Source organism: Brassica rapa, chromosome A03 (assembly GCF_000309985.2).
Source record: "Brassica rapa cultivar Chiifu-401-42 chromosome A03, CAAS_Brap_v3.01, whole genome shotgun sequence".
In the NCBI taxonomy this organism is placed as follows: Eukaryota; Viridiplantae; Streptophyta; class Magnoliopsida; order Brassicales; family Brassicaceae; genus Brassica; species Brassica rapa.
Genome location: NC_024797.2, coordinates 20055111 through 20072132, shown reverse-complemented (window position 1 = coordinate 20072132; position 17022 = coordinate 20055111). Strand labels below are relative to the sequence as shown.

The window sequence follows — 17022 nt, the reverse complement described above, 5'->3', positions numbered from 1 at the left end:
TTCATCTTTCGGTCGGGTACTTTAAATTTTTTTTTTGCTCCTAAATATCCAAACTGAGCTGGACTATTACATATCCAAATTACATGTATTTTAGGGTTATTTGAATTATGGACTCGTACTGACTCGATTCCAAAAAGAATCAATCTGAACCATAACCGAAAATATTTCAAATACCTAATTGGATCCAAATGTCGAGGACTCGAAGAATTCAGATGAAAAAAAAATTATCCGACCTAAACCGAAAACCGAATGAGTATTCTAAGATATCCAAATGTAAATATATATTAGTTATATTTTAAAATTAGGTCGGTTCAGGTATTACAAACATGACAAACATGTTTCAGATACATTGGTTATTTGATTATTTTCAGGTTCATATACATTAGAACCGAACATATCCGTATCTAGGAGGACCGACTCGAACCCTACCCAAAAAACTCAAAAAATCTAATACCCTAAAGAACTGACTCGTACCCAAATGGGTACCCGAATGCTCATTCATACACTTAGGCCTAGACGTTTGGGTCTTTGGGTTGGTTTTGGTTCAATTTTTTTTGGGTCTGAGTCCTTCGGATCCTAGAAATTTGGATCTAATAGGTATTCGTAAATTATTTCGGGTTTGGGTCAGTTCTTAGCACAAGATACGCATATTGAGGGTTGAATATTAAGAAGATCTGATATGATTTTTTAGTTGGAGGAATAAGAAATTTTATTGGAATATAAATTCTACACGATAATGTTTATCCAGTTAAAGTACGTAACATAATTTTTTTGCACGGAAAATTATCATGTATTGTAGTTAATACGAAACTTGTAGATCAAGTATTCTAAGATTCCGGTTTTATGTATTTAAAATTGTATCGAACAGATTGTTTCGAAAATCTATTCAGTTAAAGTAGGTTAGAGAAATTTATGCTAGCAAATTAATAACTTATGGTCGTTAATACTAAATTTGAAAATATTATAACAATATATAGTTATGATAACATGGTTATTATAAACTTGATCCGATTTCTTAAAAACAGAATTTAACTTTGATAGACAAGAATGAATTAATAAAGAACGAACTAAGAACCCTCTCAAAGAAGAGACTTGGTATATAACGATTTAAGCACTAATATTTTGCCATATTAGATTTATTCAAAATGATACAGTATTTTACCAGATAAGTTTTATTCAAAATGAAACAGTATATGTAAGGTTATGCTCTGAATCATTTCGGCAGATTGAGAATGAATGTGTTGTTTCATCGAGGTTAGGGTATGATCTGATCTTTCAATTGAATGAGAGTATTGACATTTGGCGTTTGGGTCTAAGAGAGGAATACATGTGATATGATTAATATTCTACATATAACTGTCATGAACATGAGCAAGACTCAATGAATAAACTATATAGTGTATAGTATCTTCTGTATAACATGTATTGTGTTCTATATTATCGTGTAGAACATGTTTTGGTCTGTCAAATATAAAGTTGTTATATTACTGGTTTAGATAAGGCGTAATAAATATAGTTAGCTAAACATACGGTTATATTTTGTTATTGGGCTAATAGATGGTAAGACCAAATAATTGCTACTTAAATGAAAGGGTGGAGTAATCTTGTATAACTAGATTTTTTCAGAATGATTCTCCTTTAATAGAATATATATTATTTTTTTTGGCAATCAATTCAATCTTGTGTGGGCTGGCTATTCTAATTAACTGCAAAACTGTTGGAGTTAAATTTCTGTTCTTTCGTGCAATTTAGTGACCAAGAAGTGGTTTAGTTTTTCCCTTATCGACATTTTGTCTTTGCAGCTTCGTGAGGAGGGAAGCTGCACACATATTTTGGCGATGTGGTCTAACTCTTTGCTATGCAAGCACGATGAAGGGAGCTAGGATAGTCAACCAATAAGACTTCAACAAATCTCCACTTAGAGAAGGTTTATCCATAACTGTACCTCTTTTTGAAAATTAGTCTAGGCTATATGTTCTAGATACTTCAAAATTAATAAATAAAACAAAAACAAATTCTCCACTTTGACGAAATATTTCAACCACAACCAGAATTTGTGGTCTGGTGGTGATTAATTTGAAGGTAAAAGCCTAATATAGTGAAGCCACCAAGATTCAAATTCCGGCCATTAGAAAATTAATATTTCGACATCGTCAGAAATAAAGGACCGATATATGGTAACACGACTAGTCTAGACCATTTTTGTGGGGCCATGATATCTTTTTATAATTAAAATAAATAAATATTTCAACCACTAGTGGAAGTTTTTTGATAAGATCAACTTCAACTTAACCAGATTCTTAGTGAAATCATGAGTTTTTAGGTTTACTACAATGTCGGCTTTAGGGATGTGCAAAAAGTGGGTTGCGGGTCAAACCTGCCCCGCTTGACCTGCAACCCGCGAGTTGAGTAATTTTTTGAATCAAAAATTTGATCCACTAAGAAAAATACTAGACCTACACCCGCCTCGCTTAATTTTTGAGTGATCTGCGGGATCCGCGGATAATATTAATAATAATAAAGATAATTTTTATATATTTTAAAAAATAAAAGTTATATAAATTTTATATCTATAATTCATTTTTTGTACATATTCGTAATTTTTATTTATTTTTAAATAAAATAATTTTTAAGAAAAAATCTTTTTAGAGAAAAAACTTTTAAATGAATCTTTTAGACAAACAATATTTTAAAAAAAAATTACGGGTTGGCGGGTATGCACGAGTCAATTCCGACCGACCCGTATTAAATAGATTCAACCCATGTCCACATCCACAATTCAAAATTTTCAAATTATACGATCTGCATTCTTCCCGCGACGAGTTTAACGGGGCGGGTCCTGCGTGTAAGTGCAAGATGCAACACAATATATTATGGCTGAAGATAAATCAAAAGAAAATGGATATTCAGCAAACACCTTTTGCTATATTAGAAATCACTATAAACAATTTTTACAAGACTTACTTAATCAGTTTTATACGACTTGTTAACACACTAACAATCGCTACTGAAATATTCCTAAGCTATTCAGCTATTGTCTCTCTATCGCCGGCTACGTCAGCCTCTGACTCAGAACGACAATAAGAACTCCAAGGGATTTTTACCTTTCCTCTATAATAATCAGCTTCGAGAGTCTTGTCAATTCCTCATCGACACCCTGCTATTTTCGAATCTCGACCAACATATCCTTCAACCCCCTCCTCACTGGCTCAAACCATGTGTCGTCATTCCCGCATCACTCTCCAGAAAATCACCTTGCATCACTTTCTGATGCACTTTGATCTCTTTACCCTTTGCACCACGAACAACTCCTTGTCCTGGTTCCAAGTCTGATGCTCCTTGATCTACGTCAAGATCAACACTGACAGTGCTGCATCCTCCTTTTGGTATATTTTCCTTGATCTCATCAAATAAGCCACACTTAGCTATACACACCTTTTCAACTTTCATGGGCTTAATGAACGTCTTGTTCATCTTCTGGGCACTGTTTCTTCTTTTCTCACGAGCTAAACAGTCTACTTTCTTGTGTCTGACCTTCCCACAAAACTAACAACACACCTTATGTTTTTTCTTGTTCCGCCTGACACAGTTCCTGATACACATGTCAGTCTTCTTTTGTGTACTACAAGCACAACCATCCTTCAGAGCCACCTGTCTAACCTTGATGTTGTTGCATTGATGTACCGCCTTTGGCTTATTACTCACAGCTCCACGTTGTAGTACTTTGTGTCGAACTTCTTGTTGTACGTCCTGACGGACTTCCTTGCCCTTACTTTTTGATGCGCTTCTCCGCACGAAATGTGACAGTCCCTTCTGATGTACTTCGCCAATATCTTTAGCTCTTCGATATCCCACACCCCAATTCACCTTGGCTGGTTGTACCATCAAGAGTATATGATCCACTCTCTTGGATCCACCATTGAGCATCCTGATCTGCTTGTGATTCTTAGCCAAATCACGTTCCAGCATCCTTGCTCTCTCCTTTTCACCTGTAGCAACTATCCTAAGTTTGCTAACCTCCTGAACCAGAGACTCACTACAAGAAAAAAGGGTTTTCTTAGCGGCTGAAAACCGCTATCTATAGATACCATAGCGATATTGCAAGCGCTATGTCATCGCCCGTTATAATAGGTCGAAGACTTTAGATAGCGCTTTTTCGCGCTGCTATCGTATTCCGATATACAATAGCGGGTTATTAATGCTATTATATATTATATAATAGCGCTTTATTAACGCGATCAAATATTATTTAATAGCGGTTTTAAAAAGCCATAGTTAATATTACCATAGCAGTTATATAAGTGCTACTGTTTCTATACTCTTTTAAATTAGCTTCGTTTCGTTATTTATAATTATATATATTTTATATATATACAAATATTTTTAACTATTTTTAGAAACATAAATTTCAGATTTAGAAATAGAAATTTTATTATAATAAAGATACACTCATTTTTAAGTTCAACATTACATGACAAAGTACTAAGACAATTGAAAGTTCTCAATTTCACAACTCATCACTCATATGAAAACAACCTTATCAGTAGGCCACGCCACTGTGCTCCCTACTGCATCACCTATGACTTCAATTTCAGAGTTTGGTCTCCACACTCGTGCATCATCCATCTTGGAAACCTCTACCATGACCTTAGAAGCATTGGGACCTAAAGGGATGAAATGAACCTTGTCTGCTGGATCTGTTGAAAACACACGACCCCAAGCTACTGTCTGTCCAGAGTTATGACAGTCCAAGAGAGCACACTTCTGTCTACCAACTTTGTTGCTACTACCAGTGCTGTTACTAGTACTCTGAAAGACCAAAAAAAATAAGATCAACACAACACAATCACAATAACATCACAGAATTGCAACATATCGATGACAAATTAACTGGCATCTGAAGCTTACCACGTTAGGTTTCTTGGTTGATTCAGCAGTTGTATCAGATAGTCGTGCCCTATCAATTGGCCAAGCAATGATCTGATGTAGTGCATCACCCATGTTTGACATTCCAGGCGCTGGTCTCCATAAGAAAGCAGAATCTTTAACAACTACTTCAACTTTTATAACTGCAGCATTCGGTCCAAGCGGAATATCGTTCACCAATTGGTTAGGTTCAGTTGACACCAGTACACCCTCAGCAATCAACTCATCTTCTACATTCCAATAATCAAATATTTGTACCCTTCCTACTGATGCATCCATAGTCTAATAATCATCCCAAATATATTCTATTAGTAATCGATTTTCAATGTGAATTTGAAAATAACACAAGAAATTTCAGTTTACCTCTGACCCGACAGTGTTAGCATGTTTTGAGAAGTCAATAACATCGTCCAATATTAACTTGTCGGATGGCCATGCAATTTTAACTCCTACAGCTTCAGCAAGTGTTCCAATACTTGTAGTTGGTCTCCAGACACATGCATCTTCGACTGCTACAGAGTTGACAATTACAGCGGCCGCATTAGGACCCAGAGGAATTCGACCAATCTTATATGTGGGTTCACTTGAGTAGTATTCTCCTTCACCTACAACCACATCATCAGTCGAAATCCAATCCAGTATCTGGCACCTTATTCCTCTCTTGCTACCATCGCTTCTTTCAGAACTAGAAACATCATCTTTATGTGTCTTAAAACAACAAAAAAACAAGTAAGCGTCATATTGAAACACCAAGTACAATTAATTGGACAAGTGTATAAGAAAGTTACCTTTTTGCCAGCTAAGTCAATAACAACATTTTGCAACTTTTCAAGCTTGGTAATTAATTCCGCTTGAGTAGCTTCAAGCTTCTGGACATGTTTGTCTCTAGCTTGTAAGTAAGCCATCTTCGTAATAGTGGCTCCTCTGCCCATCCCCCTAACTCTTCCTGGTCTCTCTTTTCCGAGAACTTGACTCACAGCATCTTCACCAATGTTATCCGAGGAGTTAGAATCTATTTCACTGTCAATTGTCTTAATCTTTTCCTGCAAAGAAAAAACAAAGATATTACGAAATATCTTGATCCTTAACTAATAAGAATTCATAATATACTTACAATAGTTTCAGCGTGTGCTTCATTCACGGGTCTCCCATCTGAATACGTATGTCCTGCTACCCAAACCTTAGTTCTAGTAACTTTCTTAGGATCATCGCTGTTTCTTTTCTACAAGTTCGATCAAAAAAAGTTCTTGTAACTTTCTTAGGTGCAAATAAAGTAATTACTTTTCTCCCAAATTCAAAGAATTAGACAAACATACCATCTCATGAGCTAGGCGACTCATGCCTTTTCGGCTTGTTGTGTGCGGAATTTGAATCTTCCTAAGTCTCCTGTATTTATCACTTTGTACCTATTAACACAACCATCAGATACCATAACTTTTATCTAAAATAAATCTTATAAGTAATCAAGCATCATTAACTTTAACCTTAAAATCTTTGGTGCACCTAGCTTTCACCCAACTGTTCCAAGCAGAAGAAGATTGGATGTTGCTAGGCTTCATTTTCTGTATCTGAGCCTTGTTTTTAATAGAACGGACTATAGAAGTCAGCCTAGATTTCGAGGCCCTCCACAAGCAACCCATCTGCTTAAAGACTGCATCTTTTTGCCATTCCTCTGTCAAGTTGAACCTCCCCTGTCAAATATTGAAATGTTAAACACTAAAATAGTTTAAACTAGTACTCCAGCGAAAAAAACTTATAAAAATTGCCTGAATCTCTTCCCATAAAGCGTCTTTTGTTGTTTCTTCGACGTGTCTCCAGTCATCTAGCAATACTGGCACATGCTCCCTCACAAGAGGACCAAGAAAGGATGAGAGTGTCACTGATCCACTACCGACATGCTCACCTATGGAGTTGAACTCTACATCTACCTTGTCCTCTGCATTTTTGGCCACTCTGCGCATTTTAGTTAGACCCCTTGTCTTCCTCGTTTTGATCTCGGATTGCTGTGTCTGAGTGTCATCGGTGTTGGACACTCCATTGCTAGAAGCAGGGATGGGTTCTTCAACTTCAGTTGGTGAATGTTGATCCACTTCTACGTCTTGCGCCTCTTCCTCAGTCGATTCTTTAGCAGCACTCTCTTCTCTTTCATTAACCTTCGGAGCATTCTTCTTTTGTTTCTTATGAACCTCTGACCCGACAGGACTCGCATCAACACCTGCTTGACGCTTACTGCGACGGTTTTGCTCATTAACAGCTTGAGATTTCATCATTGCAGAGAACCTGAAACAAAACTAGAATTTTTAGTATCTAAACATCAACAAGGACACCTTCACAGTCTTCCCTAACACAGAAACTCTCATCATCAGATTGATATCCTATATCTTCAATTGGCTGGACTGATGGTTCAAAATCGATCTTCTCTTCTGTCTCTAACTCATGGTATCCTCTTGGTGGTGCCCGCATAACAACATACCAAGGTGAGCTTTCATCTTCTCTAGAATAGAAGACCTGTTTAGCTTGCGATGGCAGAATGTATGGATCGTTTGCAAATGATGACTGGTTCATATGAAGATTGACAAGTGTGAACCCTTCTTCCTCTTTAACTCCTTTCCCTTTGTGAGCCCAACTACACTTAAACAGGGGAACTTGGAACATGTGGTAGTCCACCAATATGATCTCCTTTATCACTCCATAGTAAGCTACCATGTCCGCCATTTGCTTAGAATCTTTAGCGCTAGCTCGACACATCGAAAATGCTTCATATGCAACTCCACTATTCTGTGTATTGCGCTTTACATCATCACAATGGTATCGATGTCCATTCACCACGTATCCCTTGTATGTGTGAGCAATATTCCTTGGTCCAAAAGCAAGCCATCTCAGCCTTTTCGAATGTTCCTTCGAGTTATTAGGTATCTAATTAACATGAAACGTGTAGCAGAGTTAATAATCATACAAAAATGTAAAGATTAAAGCATATAATAAGCTCATTTACCTTATCTTTTATCCACTGGGGAAACCTTTCTGTGTGATATTTCCACAGTAGAGTTTCATTTTGTGCGCATCTTTCATCAGTAGCTTGCAGTTCTTCCAAATGCAACCTGCTTTCTTTAAGTTAGACGATGTATAAAATAGAACAACTTTATATATCTAACTGCTGTTTTACTTACCCAATATACGGATCCATGACTGCTGTATTCATGAGGATATAACGATGAGCTATATCTCTCTCCTTATCTGTGAGGGTTACTTCTGTAGCTTTCTGTAATGGTCTTCCTTCAAGGACATTCTGAATTGCCTCAATATCTTCATTTCTATTAATTGCTTCTTGGACTGGAACAGATTTTCGAAGGAACTCCATACAAAACGCAATGCATTCACTAGACAAATATCCCTCAGCCATACAAGCTTCGGGTCGTGCAAAATTCTTGACATAAGCTTTTAGAGTCTTCATATATCTACATACCAGAACATATAAGTTAGTCTATTTATTGAAAGTATACGACAAAGACAAAAAAAAAATTACCTCTCGAACGGATACATCCATCTGAAGTGCACAGGGCCACCCAAGCGTGCTTCTTTAGCTAGATGGAGAGGAAGGTGAAACATAATGTCGAAGAGTGATGGTGGAAAAAATCTCTCCAACTGGCACATTGTTTCTACAATCTCAGATTCTAGAGTCAGTAGCTTCTCTGGATCAATAACTCGTTGGCAAAGTCTGTTGAAGTAGTTGCAGATACGATTGACAGCTATCCGAGGTCCTTTAGGCAATAAACCTCTCAATGCCACAGGAAAAAGGTTCTGCAAAAGAACGTGATGGTCATGTGACTTCATGCTGCCGATATTGGGAGGATCCAACGAGACACAATTGGATATATTTGCACAATATCCATCGGGGCCTCTAAACTTGGATAGCCGTCTACAGAATTTTTTTTTCTCTTCCTTGGAAAGCCAGAATGCAGCTGGAGGCAAATAAGTTCTCTTCCCACGCTTCTCTGGATGTAAGTTGCTCCTGATTCCCATGTCTTCTAAATCTTTTCTTGCTTTCAACCCATCCTTTGATTTTGCATTATTCATAATAATAGATAGTAGTGCGTCTGAGACGTTCTTCTCGACGTGCATAACATCTATGTTATGCCTGACAGGCATTTCCTGCAAACATTATGTAGAGTTAATTATCAGAAACAATTTAATTAGCTTACATAAATTCAGAAAGTTAAAATTAATTGTAAAGCAGAATGTATACCTTCCAATATGGTAAGTCAAAGAAGATAGACTTTTTTTTCCACCTCCATAAATCATCATCTTCTTCGATTTCTTCAGCTGTTGCAGCTTCATCATCGTCATCTTCTGCTTCAGCCCTTTTACGCTTCCCCTTTTTAGCTAATGGTCTTCCAAAATCATTTCTAAATCCTCTAAGGCTGTCAAATATTTCTTTCCCACTCTGAATCCTCTTTGAAACACCAGACTCCACTGTGTTGTCAAACCAACCCTTTCTACGTCTGTAGGGATGACCAGGCATCAGTCGCTTCCTGTTGCCCATATATACATGTTTCCTACTAAACTTAAGCCATCTATGCGGTGTCTCCTTCCCACATACAATACACGCTTGCTTCCCCTTAACTTTGCATCCAGCTAATGTCCCTAAAGCTGGGTAGTCTGTGATACTCCACAGCAGCATAGCTCTTAAATTAAAACTCTCCTTCTTAAAGGCATCATAAACTTCAATACCTTCGGTCCACAAGTCCTTGAGGTCCTCTATCAGGGGCTGTAGATACACGTCAATGTTGTTGCTAGGTGCTGTTGGTCCAGGTATCAACATCGTCAACATAATGTTCTCCGCTTTCATGCACTGAGTTGGCGCCATATTGTAGTTAACAAGGAGAACCGGCCACGTGCTGTACTTGGTGTTTTGGATCGAGAATGGATTCATCCCGTCAGTAGAAAGACCTAGTCTCAGGTTTCTTGCTTCAGCAGCAAATTCCGGCCACTTATCGTTTGCCTGAACCCAAGTCAAAGAATCCACAGGATGCCGCATAGATCCATCTTCAGTTGCATTGTTGAAGTGCCAACACAAATCCTCAGCCAACCGTTTCGATCTAAACATCCTCTTGAATCTCTCTTTTATGGGAAAATACCTAAGCACCTTACATGGAACTCCTTTCTTCTCCTCACCAGTGTGCTTATCTCTTTCCCATCTTGATTCACTACATCTTGGACAGCAAACTAACTCCGCATACTGTTTCCTATAAAGGATACAATCATTTTTGCAGGCGTGGATGACATCATAACCAAAACCAAACACCTTTAAGAACTTCTTCATCTCAGCCGTAGACTTAGGCAGAACATTATCTGGAGGTAGCATGTCATGAACTAATGTCATTAGCTGGTCGAAATAGCTCTCTGACATCCCACTCTTGACTTTTATACGGTAAAGACCCATGATAGCAGCAACCTTGGTGTATTTCTGACATGTCGGGTACAGTGGAGTCTCGGCATCATCTAACTTCTTCCTAAACTCGTCCTCTTCTGGCCTCTCAATACCATCAAAATCCTCTGAATTCTGCTTCTCAAATGGTGTCTTGCCATCGCTCGCTATAAAAGCTGTCCTCATCAACTCATAAGCCTCATTTTCAGACGTCTGAACATCAGCTGTCTTATCTGGCCTTATATCCCCGTGCTTACTCCAATATTTACATCTCTTGTACTTCTGATCCATCCCTCTGATGACGAGATGCTCAAAAACTGTCTCTCTTGATTGATGGCAGACATTGCGGCAATCAACGCAAGGGCAGAACATTTCAACTAGATCACCCAATTGTCTTGATGACGAAAAAACAAACTCAGTTGCACCTTGCTCATACTCGAGACTATTCCTGTCAGATGCACACAAATGAAAATTAATTAAGAAGCACAATTTCGTAAATGAAATAAAAAAAAAGATAAGCAAAACACAGTAACATTTATACCTTGGTAACCAGACCCAAGCTTTATCCATCGCACAACAGCTCCGACCAAATGTATATAAAAACACTAACTTTATTATGCCTCAAGAACAGACAAAGACAACTTATAGAAGCATCAGTATAAATCGGTTTGGTTTTACCTGATAAAAATGTCTTCTATTTTGATTTAAACGACCTGGAAAATAAAAGAAATGATATAATTCAATTGAAACAAAATCAAAAGCTAAAGCCAAACCTAGAAAAATACACGACAGATACCTTTCTTGGAAGATCTGAATCTAAAGCTCCCTGCAAAAGAGTAAAAGACCGAATCAATTGGACATGCAACCCTAAATCAGCCACCAGTTAAATAGGAATAAACGATTGGTTTATCAGAAACAAAAAAAAAATACAAATATTAGACGAGATTGTACCTACGATTCAGAATCGAAGAACAGTTGTTGGGTTTTAGAGATTCTGGAAAACCATTACGACGAGATAGAAATAGGAGATTAATGTGTTATTAGAAGAGATTAATTTTTTAGAGTCAGACCAATCGGGAAAATAATTGAGACGAAGAGATAGAGGGGAGATGAGAACTCAGGGGAGATAGAGAGAGGGAAGAACCGAAAAAAAAATGAATTAAGTGAAATTGGTAAGCCCGGGCAAATGAAAATTTTGTCCGCCTAACTTATTCATAGCGCTTCCGCACTAAAGTGCTATGTAAAATGACTATTAAAATTCGGCCCAACTAAAGATAGCGTTTACAATTTTATAACCGCTATATAAAACCCACTTACATATTAACCATAGCAGAAACGAAAAAAACGCTATCCTACTCCGCTATAAAAACCTCTTTTTCTTGTAGTGACTTATTCGTCTCTTTTACATCAACAAGTTCTTCAACTAACTTGCTCTGCTTCTGACGATCCTCCTGAGCCACAATCGGCTCTCGACTCTGCGCCAGTTCTTGAAGCAAACTCATATTCTTTGTTTGGGGATTTTTGTGTAGGCTCTTTGTGAGTACTAAGGAACGATGGATAGGCTGGTAAACCGGGTGAATTTGTGTGTATTTCGTGAGGATTTAAAGAGAATGATAAAGAGACAGGCTTGAAGAGACGTATTATTGATCAGGCAAAACAAGAACAAGGGCGGTTACAAAGAAGATTCGATAAACCCTAGTTCTAGCTCTCTAATTCTAGTCTCTAAGCCTTGGCGAAGTCGATCTCTTGCTTTAGGGCTTTAGTAGCTCTTATATAGTCGTCTAGGAGTCGGTTCCATTAGTTTAAACTCTTCTATATTCAGAAATATGGAAGGTTCTTCTTATCGGAAGTTTTCCATTTCTTGGAAGGGAGCTCGGTTCCAGGGACCGAACTCAGGGTTCCTTCTAGCGGGATCTGGGTCCTGCTAGTGGCTGGAGGAAATGATACCGGGATATTTTTCCCCAACAGTTTGCCTCTTATTTCTCGATTTTGTCATCGAAGTCGGGGAATAACCTGTGCACTCAAGTCAACCGGGGTTGCTCATTCTCAGCAGGCTCCCCTTAGGCAGGACCCCGTTCCATTGATCTTGCTATCCTGGGTTCCACTCAAGCCGGAACTCATTCTGAACCCAGGTGAGGATCGGTTCCTTCGTGTTTGACTGGAGTCTAGTAGTGGTTTCTCTTATCTTCTGGAGATGACGGTGTTGGAACTCTGATGTTTGCTTTTATGCCTTTTCCTGGATTCCCTCCCACTTGGTGTGCAACTGGTGGGTCATAGAAACTGCCACGACTTTCTTTAACTGTCTGATGCTGATGTCTTTTGTTTTCTTATGCAGTCATATCTCGCTCGGATTATCCTTCAGGAAGGGATACGGTCGAGCAGCTGTTGGAGCTTCCCCTTGAACGCCGCGAAGTCTCTTTCCTTGTAAGCGATGAAGCGCTAGATCGGTGTAGCATTAGAGGTAAGCTTTTCTATCTTAGTTTCTCCTGTTTTCCTTCTACGAATTCAAGCCAGGTTGGTTCTGTGTTTCAGGCGTGATGTCGGGTTCTAGAGGTGATGAGGTCTTGGCGGAGTATAAGAAAGCTCATGAGGCGATGCTCGCAAGGAAGGCTGCAGCCAAGCGAACTGTCCCTGTTGAAGATGAAGAGGTCCAATTTGTTGGTAGTAGCAGGCGTCAGGCGGCTACTATCACAGCTCCTTCGTCCTCCAAGAAAAAGTCTAAAGTCTCTGTCTCTGCTCTCAAATCCTCTCTTCCCGTCTCTGATAATTGGTCTAAGGTCCTGGCCAATTTGAATGCGAAGGTATTCCCTCTGACATCTGAGTATCTGGCATCAGATGGGGACTCTTCTATGGCCATCCGCTCTCTTCAGGGTGACCTAATCCAGGTAGCATAAAATGTTCTTTGTCTTGCTTTCGCAACGTCTCTCTTTATAGGTTGGATTATGTTGATGCAGGCGGCATTCCAACTATTCCATCTTGGGGAGAGGATGGAAGATAAGACTACTGCCCAGGCCAAAGTGGATGCGTTGACCGCTAAGATGCGTGAGAAGAAAGACACTGTCTTGGCCAAAGAGAGGGAAATTAAGGCCTTGAAGCTCGAAGTACATAATCAGGAAGAGGCACTGGAGCGTGTGGCGACGGAGAACGCTTCTCTGCAGAAGCAGTTGGAGGACAAGGAGGAGGACATATGTGAGTTGAGATACGCCGCGGAGGTCTTCAATGATGAGAAGGCAATGGCCGTAAATGGTGCCAAGGTTGTGGCCCGTTGGGAGCTGATGCGAGAATGGATTCACCGTCAGACTGACAGTTGGGAGCCTGCGGCAGCCCAGGAGCAATACAAGACCGTGAAGACTACCGAGGCTGAGTTTCTTGGTCTCCATGTTCCTTGTTTTGACGATGAGCCACAGGTTTTTGAGAGGGACGGTGCGCCGGAGCCTGCTGACGATCCTCCCACCAACTGACCTTCTTGTTCCAAAACTCTTACCCCCGTAAAGGGGTTTCTTTCATTTTGTAGTTGCCTTTCATAAGGGTTGAAAACTTTGAACCAAGCCTCTGTGCCTTTTTGTTGTTTTAAGACTGTGGCCCTGTTGTGCCATTTTGAAGTATGCTTCTGGATTCGCATCTTTTCTCCTTTCGTAGATGATATCCGTATTATTTTTGCGATTTTCAATCTTTCGAAAGTTTGCAGGTCGTTGAGTGACCTTGGGGCCTTGAGGCTTGACTCACGAGTCGTAATAGAAGAATTGTTGAGCTAAGCGTTGATTGCTTGAAGGTCTCTTACAGGACCTGGGCCGTATGGGCTTTAGATGCTATGATCGTCGGAGGACCCATGGATCCTTGGTGCTAAGGTTCTTTGGAACCTTTGGACCTTGCAACAATCAGACCCGGCGGGTCTCGTATGACTGGGTCTTCTCTAGGGACCCTGGAGTCACTTGGAGAGTTTCGATAAGCTTAGGACCCGGAGGTCGTTTTTTGGGGAACCCGTGGGTTCTGGACCCTGAGGTCTTGAATTGGACACATGGTCTTTGAACCCTGAAATATTTTTAGGGAACCAATATGTTCTTGGCCCTGAGGCCTGTCTGAGCCCGGAGTTCTTTCTCAGAACCCAGAATTAAGGTTTTAAAGGGACTGCATTCTGCCACTCTAGGTGAGGCCACTGTCGGTACCTGTTGAGGTATCGCATTCTACCGCTCGGAAGCTGGTCACTATCGAGTTTCCGTGCTGCATGCTGCTTTTTGTAGAAAGCCACTATCAGACTTAGAGGGTGCTGATGTGGGTGAAAACCCAAGTACCCGGACTTTTTCACTTGCTCAAGGGCAATTATACCTCGTGTCCCATGTATTATTCTAGCACGTAGCGTTTTAGTACAAGTACTTTCACATTTTTGGTATTTTTGTTTGGGACCCTGATATGCCTGAGGCTACACATGGGTTTTAGGTAGTATTGACGGCATACTCGGGCTTGCGCAGACCCATTCCTACCTTATGTCTCATACCCGTTTTGCTTTTTTGTGGTCGTACCACTTGTCATTAAGGGTTGGCCAGGATCGAAGGTCTCTTGGACCTGATCCAGCTCGTTTGCCCCTTTAAGTACTATCGCATTCCTACTACTCTTTTATAGTTGGAACTATTTTATTATATAAGCTTTGTCCGGAGACGTTTCAGCGTACATAGGAGTAGAAAAACATAATGCTTAAATAATAGATAAAATAATTAATAGAAATCATGGTCCGGTGACCGTACAAGATATCAGCTTGCGAGGTACCCCGGTGGTTAGGCCATGTTTTACCTCTTGTTGCTAGGTGATCCGCAGGTTTTGACTTGTTTTTGGGACGAGCATCCTTGCCGGAGGGTTCCTCCTTCTTCTGCGGGGTTCTGCTTCTTTCTTGGGTCTAGGGACCGCAGTCGAGACTCGTTTCATGCCCCAGACCTTAGTGCTCGGGGACCACTGTCTCTTGTTGATGAAGGTTTTCAGCACTTCCATGAAACGTGTAGTCACATTCATCCACCGGAGCGACCAGGTTCGGAGGCTTCCTGCCTGGCAAAGCGTCTCCATCCTGCGTCTATGAGGCGCCTTTTGCTCCGGATCCGTCCGATGTACCCTCTGAGGAGGTCTCCTTGAAGTACTCGTGCCCCACTTATTTATCCGCGAGACCACAGGCTGATACCTGATAAGGTTCTCGGTGATCTTGTCTATGTGAGGCGGGGGACGAGGGTCTTGTGAGGACCAGGTCTTGCGAGCAGATGCAACTTCGAAGGGCTTCGGGGGAGACCATGCGGAGCGGTCGACATAGGTTCTCTGAGGATTCCTCTGGTTCTTGGAATGATTCGGGGTCCGCCTTCTATGGAACGACCCCCAACTACTTGTATCATTGACCTCTGAACCCTGGGTTTGCGGGGTCCGAGGTTTTCTCTGTAATTGCTATAAGACCTTGGTCTTTCCCTTCAGTGTGGTCTGGTAGCAGGATCGAGAGTTCTCTTGGTCTCCCCTAATTACTCTGATGCCCCAGGGTATAGGAAACTTCACCATCTGATGAAGGGTTAAAGGGACTGCTCCCATGTCGTGAATCCAAGGTCATCCCAAGATCATGTTATATGCTGATTGGCAATCTACGACCAGGAATTTGGTAGACATATTAACCCCTTCAGCGTATACTGAAAGGATAACTTCTCTAGAGGGTTGCTTGACCTTGCCGCTGAATCCGATGAGCGGGGTTACCTTGCGTGTCAGGGTGCTTTCCTCCAGCCCTAGATCTTGGTACGCCATCTGGAAGATAATGTTGCTGGAGCTGCCGTTATCTACTAGAATTCTCTTCACCAAGCAGTTTGCTACGGTGAGAGAGATAACTAGAGCATCATGGTGGGGAGATAGGATCTTCTCTTACTCTTTAGTTGTGAAGCTTATCTCGTCGGTGCCTAGTGTTGAGATGAGATCAATATATAGGAAGAGAAAGACATGAGGAGTTGAGTATGATGAAGAGGCCGTACATGGCGTAGTAATACTAGTTAGCCGAGTATCTTACAAAGGGTAAACCAAAGTTACCCTAGTAATACTAGTATACTAGTTATACTAGTTACCCGGGTAACTTTGGAAGAAGAAGAGAAGCCATATTCCCTTAGCATCTTAGATCCACGTGGTCTCCACAACTCTGCATGCTTCCTGGAACACTGTTTGACGCCACCTGCGTCAGTGACTATGTTAGCGACTTCGTCAAGGCGTAAACCACCTGTTTATCCTTCTCCAGCTTGACTACTTGCATCTAAATGGTACTCCCACTCTGCATGCTTTTTGTATTAACGACTGATGCGATCCTGCATGAGTAACTGTGTCACCAATTTTTTCAAGGCAAACTATTAACATCTACAAGCTCTGAATTGCATCTTCACTGCGGACAATGAATAAAATTCCCGGCTCTAGTGCATATGCATTTAGCCCCACATATTTTAGTAAAACTTTTTACTGCTCTATGGTCCTAAAGTTTTGATGTTCTTTTAAAACAAGGGTCTAAATTTCAAAATCATCTACTATTTCAGCAAAAAATGATATATAGCACTGGGTCTACCTGTTTTATGAGCAGGACCTGACAAGATATAAGTATATAACCTTACTGATGATCCACGTTAAGAGGAACCAGTTAAGTGAGTCCAAATTTAGATTGACTCAAAACG

At 40.4% G+C, this 17022-nt stretch overlaps 1 protein-coding gene across 7 annotated transcripts; it reads right to left on the bottom strand.

The window, feature by feature from the left end:
- Positions 1-739: 739 nt before the first annotated feature.
- LOC103859948 lies at positions 740-12974 on the bottom strand. 7 transcript variants are annotated; one of them, XM_033288289.1, is made up of 15 exons: positions 11306-12960; positions 11151-11180; positions 11033-11067; positions 10896-10959; positions 9173-10802; positions 8453-9078; positions 8164-8384; positions 6693-6727; positions 6411-6617; positions 6243-6332; positions 6041-6148; positions 5715-5969; positions 5290-5634; positions 4909-5208; positions 740-4809 (listed from the first exon to the last, which is right to left on the bottom strand). In XM_033288289.1, exons 4-15 carry the CDS (start codon positions 10922-10924, stop codon positions 4522-4524), a joined length of 4134 nt encoding a protein of 1377 aa, XP_033144180.1. In that variant the 5' UTR covers positions 10925-10959; positions 11033-11067; positions 11151-11180; positions 11306-12960; the 3' UTR covers positions 740-4521. The 7 variants fall into 7 exon arrangements, with proteins under 7 accessions (XP_033144180.1, XP_033144179.1, XP_033144178.1 ...); XM_033288288.1 differs by having other exon boundaries at positions 11033-12960; XM_033288287.1 differs by having other exon boundaries at positions 9173-10959; positions 11151-12958.
- Between the last annotated feature and the right edge of the window lie 4048 nt (positions 12975-17022).